Here is a 14270-nt window from a genome sequence, read left to right as displayed (position 1 = left end):
ACTGTGTCACTGCTGAGCTGAGCCCTGTCTTCTCTAGATCCACTGTGTCACTGCTGAGATGAGCCCTCTCTTCTCTAGATCCACTGTGTCACTACTGAGATGAATTCTGTCTTCTCTAGATCCACTGTGTCAGTGCTGAGATGAACCCTGTCTTCTCTAGATCTGCTGTGTCAGTGCTGAGATGAGCCCTGACAGGATTCATGGTGGAGACAGTTTTGATGTTAACTTACCTCCAACTTGCACTCTTTTAGAGCATGCCTGAGGCTTTCAACTAATTAGCCCAATTATAAAAACCAGTCTGCAGTGACTCTCAGTGACCATATAGTAAACATATTCCTACAAAAAATCTCAGCAATTTTCAGAGGACTAGAGAGTAATTGATAATCTCTACAGTGTATCATCGGTACTCATGATGTTTTTAAATTAGAATATTATTATGTCTATGCACACAAAGAAACATTAAACTGTTATTGATAGCACAAAAAATAAGAGTATGTGACCCATTTCATAGACAGAACATTAAGACTGCCCAGAGGATGAATCGTGCAGTCAAAGCACTAAAGGGATGAGTACAAATGGGTTTGATGAACGGAAGGAAAACACACACAAAGAGAAAATGCTCTTATAGAGAAGCGATAGGAAATATCAGCACAATAGAAACATAAGGAAAATGGCCAAATGGGAGCCGAAGCAGGAGGATTGTGAGTTAGAGGCCAGCCTGGGCTACCTAGGGAGCCCCTGTCAGAAAAGGAGAGACGGGAGAGGGAGGCTGTGAGCAGAAAAAGGAAAGAAAAATGAAAAGAAAAGAAAGCTCTACAGCAGCATCTGCCGGGTTGGTGTCAAGGAAACCCTCCGGTGATTTCCACAATTATGGAAACATCTCTTTCAGCACCTACAGTGCTACCTTTACAAAAAGTAAGAAAGCCAACTGAGAAAGCTTAACAATAAGATTTACTGAAGAAAGCATTAAGGGAACCAAGAGGAGGGATTCTTCTAAACTCCTGAAGCCAGGATCATCTGAATAGTGAAACTAGACAGATAGGAAATAAAATAAAAACGCCACAAATCAATATTCATGAGAAACCTAGAAAAAAATACACAGAATGATGCTAGCAGCCCAAAGACACATATCAAAGAGATCATTCACTACATTGAAATACGATAGATCTCAAGTATGCAAATATGATTAAAGATTTACAAGTCAATAAAGGTGATACAGTACCACATCAATAGAGCAAAAGTCAAACTCACAAGATCCATCACAAATAAACATTTTATAAAATTCCTTATCAGTTCATGATAAACAGTCTGAAGAATTAGGAATATAAGGATAATAAGCAAACATAAATCATGTTTGTACAGATTACATATATATATATGTATTATATATATATCTCCATATATATAGTGCAAAGTTAACATCATACTGAAAGGAGAAAGCTGAAAGGTCTCTGTCTGCTGTCTCAGTGAGGCAAGGGTGACATTTTCATCACTTTCATTCAATAGAATTCTGGAGTCTGAGGCAGAAAAATCAGGCAAGAGGAAGAAATAAATACAAGGTATCCAAATTGGAAAGGACAAAATCAAACTGTCACTGAAGGTGCAATGGTCTTTTGCAGAGAATATACCACAAGACCACCTGAAAATGATAGAACTAGCAAACAAATTCATACAAAAATAAGTAATGTTACTCCATGTTAATAGCGAATCATCTGAAATAGAAGCCAACAAAGCAATCACACTTATAATAGCTACCAGGGAATATGTTTGCCCAGAGAAAGGAAGGATCTTTACAATAAGAACAAAATACTGATGAAAGGCATGGAGGACACCAAAGGGTGGGAAGACAGCCTATGTGCATGGAGTGGGAAAATTAATATAAAAAGTCTACAGGAAAAGGAATCAGGACGCTGCAGAGAAACACCTACTCCCCATGTTAATTGCAGCGTTACGTACACGTCAGGAAGTAAAAACAACCTGAGAGCCCAGCATCTGATACACAGTTTAGGAAAACATATGTACTGTGAAATGTTATTCAGCCTCGGAAAAGAATGATGGGCCAGAGAGGTGGATCAAATGGTGCAGGCACCTGCCACCAAGGCCGAGGACCCGAGTTCCACTGGAACCCCCTTGGTGGAAGAGAGACTCTACTGCAGGTTGTGCCCTGATTTTCACAGGTGTGCCATCGCATGTGTGTAAATTAGCTAATTTATGGAGTAAATTAAAAAGTAACTAAATTATGGAGTAATTAAGTAAATTAATTAAAGTAATGAAGCATTTTAATGAATGAGATTCCATTCCATTCCTGCAGCAGCATGAATGATCTTGAAGAAAGCTGCAAATATTACAAATCAGGGACAGATAGAAACCAGGTCATGTTTTTTACTTCTGTGTAGAATGTAAAGCAGCAGGCTTGTCTTAGCGAGCACAGAGGGGTGGTCACCAGAAGTGGATGGCAAGGGGAAGGGGAGGTGGTCGTCAAGGACACGCTTCAGTTTACTAGAAGAATGTATTTTAGTGTTCTGTAGCACTACATGGTGAACACAGGAATAACAATGTATGAGTCGAAATGGTTAAAAGAACAGATTTGCAATGTCCTTGGCATGATGACATGGTAAGTTGATAAGGTGGAACTATGTTAATTAGCTTAATTTGTGTCTCATTAGCAGACATTGCTATTATTCGCTGATGAAAAGAATAAAATTAGGGGTTGGGAATTTAGCTCAGTGGTAGAGTGCTTGCCTAGCAAGTGCAAGGCCCTGGGTTCAGTCCTCAGCTCCAGGAAAGGAGAAAAAAAACTTTAAAAATCAAATAAAAAATTAGCCAAAATTTAAAAAAAAATAAATAAAATAAAAATAAAATTAAATATGTAAGGTGACGACTGGTATTTAGGTTGATATAATTCCATGATGTGTAAACATCAGATGACACCCAGAGAGACACACAGTTGTAGCTGGAGAGCTTCTCTCCAGGTCCCACCAAGCCCCTGCACGTATAAAATAAACACACAGACGCTTATATTATTTAAACTACTTGGCCGTTAGCTCAGGCCTATCATTGTCTAACTCTTACTCTTATATTCAGCCCACTTCTATTAATCTGTACCTTGCCATGTATCTCATTTACCAGCATCTTCACATGCTGCTTGTCATGGTGGCGGCTGGCAGTGTCTCCCCCACTCAGCCTTCCACTTCCCAGCATTCTCCTCTCTCCTTATCCCTCCTATTCTTCCTGCCTGGCCACTGGCCAATCAGTGTTTTATTTATACAGAATGATATCCACAGCACACAGTTTTAAAGAAAAAACAAACTGAATAGTCCTTGTTGGTTCATGAGGCTTTCTAGAATTGTGGCAATGGCAAGATTACAAGTATGAGCCAATAAATGTTTTATGATATTTCTGGACTGTAACATGCATCTTAATTCTTAGCTGGACTGTCACTGTATGGAGACTTCAGTCTTGGGTATGCACAGATTGTTTACTTTCTATCCTCCTTTTTTCAGACATATTTCATTCCCATCCATCACTTGTATGAAGCTTTTGAGAATAAATACCCTATCATGAAACAAAAAATGTGGCAAAAAATTGGACTTGGCATTACTGCCCAAAAGATCCGGGAACACTTATCTTTTGAGGTAAGAGAGCCTTTCTGAATTCTTCCTACCTACCCCTGTTCCCCAGCAAACCTCCACAGAAATGTTGGTGGAAATTGACTGTGAGCAAATAACAGCAAATGAAGTTGTGCTTCTCCTTAAGGACTGGAACTACAAGATGCAGCTGAAACTTTGCAACGTCTTCTTAAGGGATGTACCCAAGACCACTAAAACTGACATCTACGATGAGACTGTAACCCATGTTGTCCTAATCCATGGATCTGTGGAAGACTGCCAGTTGCGAAAAATTTATAAGGCACCTTTCCTAATTCCTGGGACATGCTACCAGGTAGGAAATAAGTCTTTCTCCCAACGATGAATTAATACAAGAAAAATTGTCACAACAGTCAGGCTTTCCACCTTCCCATCTCCTTCTTTCCTCCCTCCATCCCACAATCTTATACTCATCCACATCCATGTATACTCACATATACAGTGTTTGTTGACTGTTTTGCACTCAGTGGCCTAGATGCAAGCTTTTTCAATCCACTGCCAATGAAACACAGCAAGGTATAGAACTTTGTTCACAGTTACATTTTAGTGCAGTAGCACATAGGAAAAGAGGACCCACTAGTTTCATTCATACATTTCAGAATGACTGTATCAACAGTATTCTAGAAGGTTCTGACAAACCCCACTAAATAGAGTGGCAGATGTTTTCCTCTGGCTCAGAAAGAGTATATAAAAATGACCACTTTCCATTTAAACTGTTACAACTTCAAAAGGAGAACCTGAGCCATATGCAAAATCCAAGAGAAACTTTGTGAGTGTGTGGGTGTGCATTTGTACATGGTAGAGAGTACAAGAGGCACACACTACAAGGAATTGGGGACATACAAAATAAAACCACAGAAAGTGAATTAGGTAGAGGAACCGAGACATCAATTCCAGTAGCCACAGATACATTCAAATTCATTTTTAAGCAGCTGCAATACAACAGAAATGGTGTTAGAATGCCAAAGTGAGCAAGACAACTGAAACTACCCACAAGATGTCAACCTCATGAAAATGAACAGGGACTGATGTCTAGTCATAGCTAACAGCTGGGATGGATGTACTTCCAGGATAGACTTGAGACAGGGATAAGAAGCAAGCTGCCAGGCAATTTTTACTGTGTTCCAATCACCAGAGAAGTGTGCAATCCCTGTGAGATTTAGAGGGTGAGGATCACACAAGAACTCATTCAAACTGTTTTATCAGCTTCCTTGATTGACAAGAGCTGAAAACCACCTGCAAAGACCTGCTAGTCTGCATCTTCAGGCCATTATTGAAGGTTGGGTCAGATGAATTTGTCACTCTAGCGAGAGCACATTGCTAACTGAAATTCCTTAACAAGCATCCTGGCTATGGGCGATATTATTATCACTAATTTCGAGAAAGCTTGTTTTATTTTGGATGAGTTTCTCCCAAATGGAAAGCTGATAGACACAAAAATACTCTCAGCTTGCTGACATTCGTTGAACGTTGTGGTGCTAGTAACTTTATGATTGCATTTTTTCTTGTTTGATTTCCTAACTCCTATTTTCTTCCCGTTCACTGTGATCTTGATACAGCTTATTCCTTTCACCTACTGAGTCAATTCCATCTTGTCAAAATACAGCCTGTGAATATTTCTGCCACCTGGGTGTAAATCATGGATTCTCATGTAGCAGCTCCCCTAGGACTGACAGCACTGAGTTGTAGCTATTGACAGATGGGCTTTCAGACCCAGAGATTTGCAGGTCTATGCCCTGAGAGCCAGGGGCTTTATAGCTCCAAGCATTCAAAGCTGGGGGGCTTACTGTAGTGAGACCTGCATGTCAGGACTCTTAGCTCCATAATCCTTGGTCTCCTAGCAACCACAGCCTGCTGTCTTCTATCCTTTCAGTTTCTGCCTTTGGCTCTTCACAGCATTTTCAACGTCAGTCACCCATCCCCGCCTTAAATTTGTATGGTTTCTACCTTCGCTGTTCTCTGTGATTCTTCAGTGGCCTCTTACGTGCTGCTCCTGCCCCTGCCCTCCGGGTCCTGTCTACTCTTTTCTCAGCTATCTCTGATGGATGTCTCTGTAATAAGACCACAAGTAGGGGAGAGTGTTTGCACGCGGTGTTCCAATGCTAAGGGAGAATATACAGGAGAGAAACCTTCCAGGCTGACTTGAAGAGACAGGAAGATAGCTTGTTTAGATAGGTAGAAGGGGATAGGGCACCCTTGGAGTATACGAATCACAGTCCTGTGTGCACAGCTTCCGGTCCCACCAATCACAGCCCTCTCACATACACCAATCACATCTCTTTTATGACCAATTACAAGTTTTGTCCAGAGGCCCTGGGGAGGGCTCCCTCTCCTGACCTCTGTGAGAATAGCTGCAGGATGAACATGGTCAGTCACCTCAAGTTGACAAAGGCTTGTTTTGCCGGGAGTGGGATGTTGTAAAGCTGACGCAAGTTGCCTGGAGAGGTGGTTGATCAGAGTGAGGCCTCTTTAAGCAGGAGTTGAAGCCATGGTTGAACAGCAGCCATGGTGGCAGTCGTCCATGCAGCCAGAGTGGAGTTTTCTCTGAGGGATCACAGGAGTTACTAGAGCAGAAGCTGTGTGTGTGACAGCTCTAAACTCAAGACTACAAGACGTAAGGTAGGGACTGTCAGCTGTCACTCAAAATGCAAATGGCCCTACCGGCTCCTAACATCTCAAAAATGGAGTAGATACTAAATGGTGCTTAAAAACAATTATTGTGAATGATAATCTTCAACAGTACTTACCAGATTTAATCTGTATCCAAACATCCTTAAGAATGACTTTGAGCAGTACTTCATCCTAAAGATATGTCATCAATAGTGGCCCACAAGTCATTACTCATATAACAGGCAAAACCTGCCAATTTCTGATGGTTAGTAAAGACAATGTGTCTCAAGTGCTCTGTTAGAATAAGCAGCAGCATATTTAGTATGGCTTAGTCTTCATCTATTGAAATAAGGCACACTGTATTAGTGCTGTTATCATAAAGTCTATCTGAAATAATATGCCCAGATGCATCAAAGAAGAGCGGGTGTTCGGAACAAGGCATAGTATCTAATATTGGTCATCCCGCAGGCAGGAGGCTGAGGACCTAGAATACCAGCTTGCCAGGGTAGCATGTAACTGCGTAACACACATTCAGAAAGTAACGTATATTCCGTTAACTTTCAGATACAAGGCATAGAAGAGTTCACCAAAGTAATGATTATTCAAACTTCAATTGCTGTACGAAAATTCAGATGGAATGTAAAAAAGTATATACCACCTCAGAGAACTTCAATGAAACCAGACTTTAAAGGTGAGCTAGATGTTTGAGCATAATTATAAGAACTTAACTTACTTTTCATAAAAAGTGATGCCTGCATTTGGGAATATTCTATCTAGAGTACTGTGGGCTTCTTTCATGTGCCATATTTGACATGTGAAATTTCCCGTCACTATAATGAAAGCCTGAAATAAACTCACAGGAGGAGAACTCTATTTTGGCTCATGGATTCTGCCTGTTCCTTACCTTCCTTGTTGCCATAGGTTTGTATGGGGGGAAGGACAGGGACCTATAACATCATGGAACCAGGAGCCTGAGGCAAAGAAGACATTTCTTTTACTTTATGGCATCTAAGAATGAAAGAGAAACCTAAAACAGCCAGGACAATATACTCCACACACCTAGATTCACCTTGGTACCCCACACCCCCAGGCAAGGGAAAGAAACAGGAAACAGACGTTAGCATTGGTCAGTACCCTTAAGTACCTGCAACTTCACATCTCTCCTGCAAACCCCTGTCCCCTCCCTCCACATTCCAACTTCTTTTACTCTCCTTGCCCAGGAGTTCAAAACACCCAAGCAAAATGTAAGTTACGAGACAGAGAAGGCGAAATTGCATAAAAAGCACAGCTTTGTTGTCTTCTGGGCTTGGACCGAGGCAATGTGTGAAGGAGCCTATAGCTACTACAACTGACTACTGGTGAAGGAAGCCAGAAGGTCCTGTTTCTTGGTCTTGAATGCTTACAACCCTAGAGACCGAGTCATCTCTGGAAATGTTTTTGCAGACACACCCAGAGTGTTCTTTATTAACCGCCCCCCAGGTGTTCTTTATCAAACCACCTTGTGCTGGAAGTCAAAATCAAACATCCCAATATCCAAGATCCAATATCAGAGTTACACTTAGAAACATTAGTGTTTTATCTATAAGTATATGCCTGAATAATTATCAAAATAATATAAAAAGTGATGGACAGAGTGGCTAACCCTTCCCCCAAAAAATGTTATATCTATCAATAACAGCAAAATATGATTTACATTCTGAATAGCAGACACATGAATTACTGGATAGTGTTGTAGAAAGCCTATTCTTTAAACAAATTTCACATGATAAAAACTAAACCACAGCAAATTGGATTCTGTAGGAACTACACTTTCTCATCAATTGAATGATGTAGGAGATTTACAGTTTCATCACCAATATGAGCTATGTAACAAAGGTGCTGTCTAAAAGAAACACTACTGCTGGGCGGTGGTGGTGCACGCCTTTAATCCCAGCACTCGGGAGGCAGAGCCAGGCGGATCTCTGTGAGTTCCAGGCCAGCCTGGGCTACCAAGTGAGTTCTGGGAAAGGCGCAAAGCTACACAGAGAAACCCTGTCTCAAAAAAAAAAAAAAAAACAAAAAAACAAAGAAAGAAAGAAATACTAGTAGTAATTCATCAACAAGAATTGCCAGTTTTGTTTATGATATATTTTAATGAATTAATAACTACGTAATTAAATAAATAACAATACATCATTTGATTAAAGGATAAATTATGTTCTAAATTTAGAAATATAGAAAGTAACTTTAGAATACTGACTATTGGCAGCAATATTACTAATCAAGAAATTATGATAATGGTATAAAGAATTCATAGATCAGGGAATAAAGGAAATTGTCAAAGGACAACTCACAGAAGAAATATACAATGAGAATGAAATATTAAGCCAGGCCTGGTGGCAAATGGCTATAATCTCAGCACCTAGAGACCTATGGGGGGGCCGGGGTGAGAGAGAGTAAGGAGGAGGAAAAAGAAAGAATGCTCAATGTTGCAAACACTTGAAGGAGAATTAGGATCAATAAAACTGTATAATAAATTACTATTTAATTAACAATTTAATCAGCAAGATTGAAAATTACATAATCATTAAAACAATAAATATCATCCAAGTTACAAAGTGAAAAAGACCTGTGTTGTATGTCAAGTGAAACTACCAATACTAGGTTGTTAATTCTAAGTATGTTATATGTTATAATGATATACACTCTCAAAACTTTTCAATAAATTTTAATTAAGCATAGATGTGCGTGCCTGTGTGTGGGTATGTGTATGTGGGTGTCAGTGCCCGAGGTAGGCAAACATGTAAGATCTCAGGGGAGCTGGAGTTGTAGACCTTTGTGAACAGCTCAGCATGGGTGCTGGGGACCAAACTCCGGTTCTTTTCATTGCTAAGCCATCCTTCCAGCCCCCAAATCTTTGCATTTTTGTGGACATAAAGTCCTGTCATCTCATGGGTTCGTGCTGACAGAAGATCAGGTCCCGGTGGATTAAGGTCCTGGGACTGTTATCATCTGCTCTCTCTGCAGCTGCCATCTCTTCTCCTTAATCTTGAAACCTTAGATATACCAAATGACCCGTGGTTCCCTGAAACAAAAGACCTAGTCATCTCTAATTCTTGGGCATTTTCACATACTCTCCCTTATGCATGGGACCTTCAAACCAACTCCCTATCTCTCCATTCATGGACTTACTGCACCTTATCTTCTCAACCTCTGTCTGTCTCTCTGTCTCTCTCTCTCTGTGTGTGTGTGTGTGTGTGTGTGTGTGTGTGTGTGTGTGTGTGTTTGTGTGTCCCTCCCTCCCTCTCCCTCCTCCCCTCCCTCTCTCTCTCTCCCTCCCTCTCCCTACTTCCCTCCCTCTCTCTCTCTTCCTCCCTCCCTCTTTCTTTCTTTCTCTCTCTCTCTCTCTCTCTCTCTCTCTCTCTCTCTCTCTCTCTCTCTCTCTCTCTCTCTCTCAGTGATCGTTTCAAGTCCACCAAATCCTTGTTTCTGTTTTCCTGTTGGTTTGCCTGCACTTTCTGCTAACTAAAAGCTCCAAAAGAAAGCATTGACTGCTTTTTGCTTTCATGTAGGTTGTTGCTTAGAGGGGCACTCCCAATACATATTAATATAACTGTTTTATTATATAATAATATGTAATATAGCAAGGATAGTAAAGTAATAGATGTTTTCTCCCAGTCTTTCAATTGTCCTGGGCCCTTGTTCCATGTCTTTACAACTAAAGCCTGTTAGACATGCTTTGAAAAGTGGCCTTTCACCCCACTGGCATGTCAGACCACAGACCCCAGGCATCTGCAATTTAAATGTGATCTAGTTTGAGAGTTGACCTACTTAAAAGTGTAACTAGCCCCAGTGATGAAGTAACACTGTCTTCCTTCTGAGCAGAATCACTTGAAACACTGAATGAAGGCTCTGAAGATGAGAAGAATGCTAAGAAGGAGGTAAAGTGGGAGCTGTTTTTTCATGTTTTATTAAAGATAAAAAGGGAGTCTGCAGTTTATGGAAAGTACCAATGTTTTTCTCTTATCCCAGGGGACTTTACCTACTAGTCATTTTCGAGATTTGGGTATGAAAAGTTTCTCTTTGCCCAGTGCATCATAGGCACTGTTAGCATACTCTCATGGAACTGTTACACAAATGGCTAACACATTCAAGAGATGGAGAGTGTTTGTCTTGAGTGCTGTTGGCATGCAAGCATCAGCGAGGATGGCCTTGACTGCAGTCTGAGCCCCTTCCCTTTGTCGTGGGCTGAATTTGGCCAGGTCCAAAGGCTGCCACAGCTACCTCTGCAAAGCATTCTAGGACTTTCCAGTCTAAAAGCAGTTTGCCCCCAGAGCAGTGGTTCTCAACTGGGGGGGGGGTGTTATGACCCCTCCAGGGGTCAACTGATCCTTTCACAGGAGTCACCTAAGACCATCAAAAAAGTGCAGATATTTACATTACAATTCATAACAGCAGCAAAATTACAGTATGAAGTAGCAGTGAAGATAATCATGTGGTTGGGGAGCGGGGTCAACATAACATGAAGAACTGTATTAAAGGGTCGCAGCATTAGCAAGGTTGAGAACCACTGCCCCAAAGTCATCACAGTTTTTGATGAATACAGTGTACAGTACTAAATATTCTAATCTCTTCTGTCCTGAACTAAACTAAACTTTCCCAGAAATCCCCAAGCCAGCCTCCCGAGGCCCAGAATAAGAAAAGGAAGCTTCAATTAAAGAAAAAAAAGGTAAGGAAGCCAGTTAAGGTGAAATTTGAAGGTAAATTCTAGAGTGTACTCATTAGCTACATGGTTAGCTAGCCAAGCTGATGTGAATCAGCCTCATGGTATATTTGGGGGATGGAGAGGGAGCCAGGGAAGCTAGTATTCTTCTTGTACTTGTTTTAAAGAATGCTGCTTGTCTATCAATTAAAAAAAAAATATGACACACTTGTAATTCTAGCCCTTGAGAAGTAGAGATAGGGAGCTACTGTGTGACTTTCTTTTCTTTCCTTTTCTTTCCTTTCTTCTCTAAGCAACAGCATTGAGAAGGTGAGAGCTGAACAAGACAGGAACACTAGCCAGTAGATCGATCATGTAGAGAGAACCATCAGGCTGTTGTCCAATAGATGTTTTTCTTCCCAAGTGTCCGATGTTGGCTATGCTTGGGGCCTACTCTCTTGTTCATTCCCCGCCACTACCACTGCCAGAATACGGCTTTCCTTGGTGGGGCGAGATGACCCCTCAAAGCTCTGGCACAACATCAAGACACCTCTGTTTTGGTCCTGTGGGGCGGAGCATGCAGTGACCATTGCAAGATTCCCCGTCCTGGCTCCTCTGCCCGACATCAGATCCCACACCAGCCCTCCGCTCTCCAGCCAACCCCTGTGTTCTAGTTCCCTTTCTGTTGTTGTGATAGATTACCCTGACAAAAACGCAACTTAGGGAAGAAAGGAACGTACTCGTCTTATAATTTTATATTATAATCCAGCTTTATGGGGCAGTAAAGGCACACATCACACCCACACTTAGGAGCAGGAAGAAATAAATGCATTTGCACTCATTTGCCTGTGCTCAGCTCAATTTCTCTACTCCTGAATAGCTTTGGACCCCATGCCAAAGGAATGGAACCTCCCACACTAGGCTGAGCCCTTCTCACCAAGTGCTCAATTGAGGCTGTGCCACATAGACAGGCCCACAAGACACCCAGTGTAGACAATCCCTTGTTGAGACTCTCTTCTCTGGCTATTCTAGGTTGTGTCAAGATGACAAAGCTAACAATTATACCTTGCTAAAAAGCTTTGAAATTTATTAAGATGAAACATCCCACATCAAATAATGTAAACAAGATAATTTCCCGTAAGCACACTGTTACAGTTTGGATGAGATATGTCCCCATAGGCTCATGTATGTGCATACATGGTCCCCTCTTTTGGTGCTGTTTGAGAGGTTATGGAACCTTTAGGACATGGAACCTTGCTGGAGAAAGTGCGTTACTGGAACAGGGCGCTGCAGTTTTCTAGCTTCGTTACACTGCCTGTTTTCTCTCTGTGTGTTTCTCACATGCTGTTGAGGTGGGCTCTCTCAGCTTCCTTATCTTGTTGACAATCCTTCCCTGCCATTACAGACATCTATTCCTCTTCCATTCTAGGCCAAAATAAGCTCTTCCTTAAGTTGCTTTTAGTCATGATATTTTATCACTGCAGAAGAGTAACTGGTACACATGCCTAGAGGACTCTCTCCTAGGGGATTCCAGATACCATCAAGTTGACTATTAACATTAGCCATCACAATGTGCTGACCTCTTTTGGTACTAAAAGTGGACTTGTGGAAAACGTTTAGATCCAAGGATTGTAGTTTCATGTTGACATTAGTGCCTTTAAGATAAGGCTGAGGGCAGAGCAAGAAGATGCCACCTGTCAGTAAGAGATGGAGGTCCAGCCCTTATTGCCTTCTCCCACAGTCCATGGAAGAATCTGTCAACCATCTGGGAATCTGATCTGAGGGATATTAAATGAACATAAGCACACTGAGTTCTTTAGTCCACTCACTCTATTCTTCTAAATCAATTCTATCTATACAGCTTCTCTTCTGTTCTCATACTTAGCTCCTTTCTGTCTTTTCTTCTACTCTCTCATCATTCTACCCAGTTATTTTCATCTTCATTTTTTCTTTGTTCCTCCAAGCACATATATGAATATATACATACATACGTACATACATACATACATATTCATAAACAACTTGTTAGTAAAAACTACCAAGTAAACTCGCAGGGACAAGTATTCTGATAAGAGTCACACTTGGCAAAGACTTGTTCAGCTTAATTGGTGACAGACAACAGCTGTAGATTGTGAAAAGTTCTGGCCATCTCTTAAAGGCATAGCTACAAGGGTTACGAGGGAAGAAATTGAACGAATGAGAGATTTAAGGGAAAGGCAAAGAATACTTGTACTATTTTACGTGATTAATAATATCCAGACACGATTAGTCAGTTAACAGCCTTTTGCTCTTAATCACCTGAATCTCAGGACCTATACACAATTAGTCTACTGAGCCTAAAATCTTGTATTAAAAAAACCGGTATAGAGCCGGGCGTTGGTGGCACACGCCTTTAATCCCAGCACTCGGGAGGCAGAGCCAGGCGGATCTCTGTGAGTTCGAGGCCAGCCTGGGCTACCAAGTGAGCTCCAGGAAAGGCGCAAAGCTACACAGAGAAACCCTGTCTCGAAAAAACCAAAAAAAAAAAAAAAAAAAAAAAACGGTATAGAAATAAATACAAAATGATAATTGTTTTTTGAATCAGAGTGGGGAGGTGTTTTTGGAGGAAGCTTAGGGCAACATAGGTGCTATTGATCTCTTGAAGGACTAAGATATACCAAGGCCAGACACCTGCACTATTATAGTTCCCTATAATTCTTCTGAAGGGTTTTGATCCAACAAGGCCAGGCACCTGCAATTCCGCACTGTAAAAGTTCTATGAAGACATTTTGGCCAATATTTACCTTGTTGGTGCCTAAGGATGGAGAACAAGACCTCTAAGTGTCTACAGTCCACATGCAACAGTAGACCTAGTACGAAACTTATTTTAGTATGTTTTCAATCATAAAAATTGTACAGGTAAATAAGAAACCATCTTCTAGACTATCTACAATTATGTGTGTCCATAAGATTGAGATGCAATCATGAGATCACATGTACACATAACATGGAAATGCACTGTAAATGGGGAGACTCATAGCTGTTATTGCACAAGAAGTTTACAAGAGATAGCCAGTTCACTCAAAAGGCAATAATTCCATAACGCCTTGCATGTGGTTTCCTCCAACAGAACCCTTAGTTCTGATAGGTTGACCTTCTGAACTCTAGTTGTCACCTGCTGTATACTCCCGTGGTCGTTGCTACCAGCGGCTCTCAATAGTTCACCAGATGCTGAACTTTAAGCACCTGGATAGTTGACTTTAAAGAATTTGTGACTGGGAGAAATAAATTCAGATTTGTGTGCCACCGAGTTCATGGCAATTTTTATAGCAGCCTGAACTTATAGAAACATA

At 41.1% G+C, this 14270-nt stretch overlaps 1 protein-coding gene across 3 annotated transcripts in view; it reads left to right on the top strand.

Annotated features, from left to right (window-relative positions):
- Window positions 1-14270, top strand: part of Slc9c1 (solute carrier family 9 member C1) — an 88760-nt gene that overhangs the window by 73868 nt on the left and 622 nt on the right. For all 3 annotated transcript variants that reach the window (XM_028872137.2, XM_037209738.1, XM_037209737.1), the window contains 5 exons: window positions 3504-3635; window positions 3757-3942; window positions 6822-6948; window positions 10122-10177; window positions 10900-10965. In XM_028872137.2, the coding sequence (XP_028727970.1) occupies window positions 3504-3635; window positions 3757-3942; window positions 6822-6948; window positions 10122-10177; window positions 10900-10965 (567 nt within the window). The remainder of the gene's footprint in view (window positions 1-3503; window positions 3636-3756; window positions 3943-6821; window positions 6949-10121; window positions 10178-10899; window positions 10966-14270) is intronic.

This window comes from Peromyscus leucopus, chromosome 12 (genome assembly GCF_004664715.2).
Source record: "Peromyscus leucopus breed LL Stock chromosome 12, UCI_PerLeu_2.1, whole genome shotgun sequence".
Lineage (NCBI taxonomy): Eukaryota > Metazoa > Chordata > Mammalia > Rodentia > Cricetidae > Peromyscus > Peromyscus leucopus.
Note: the sequence above shows the minus strand (reverse complement) of the source record. Positions and strands in the feature narration are given on the sequence as shown.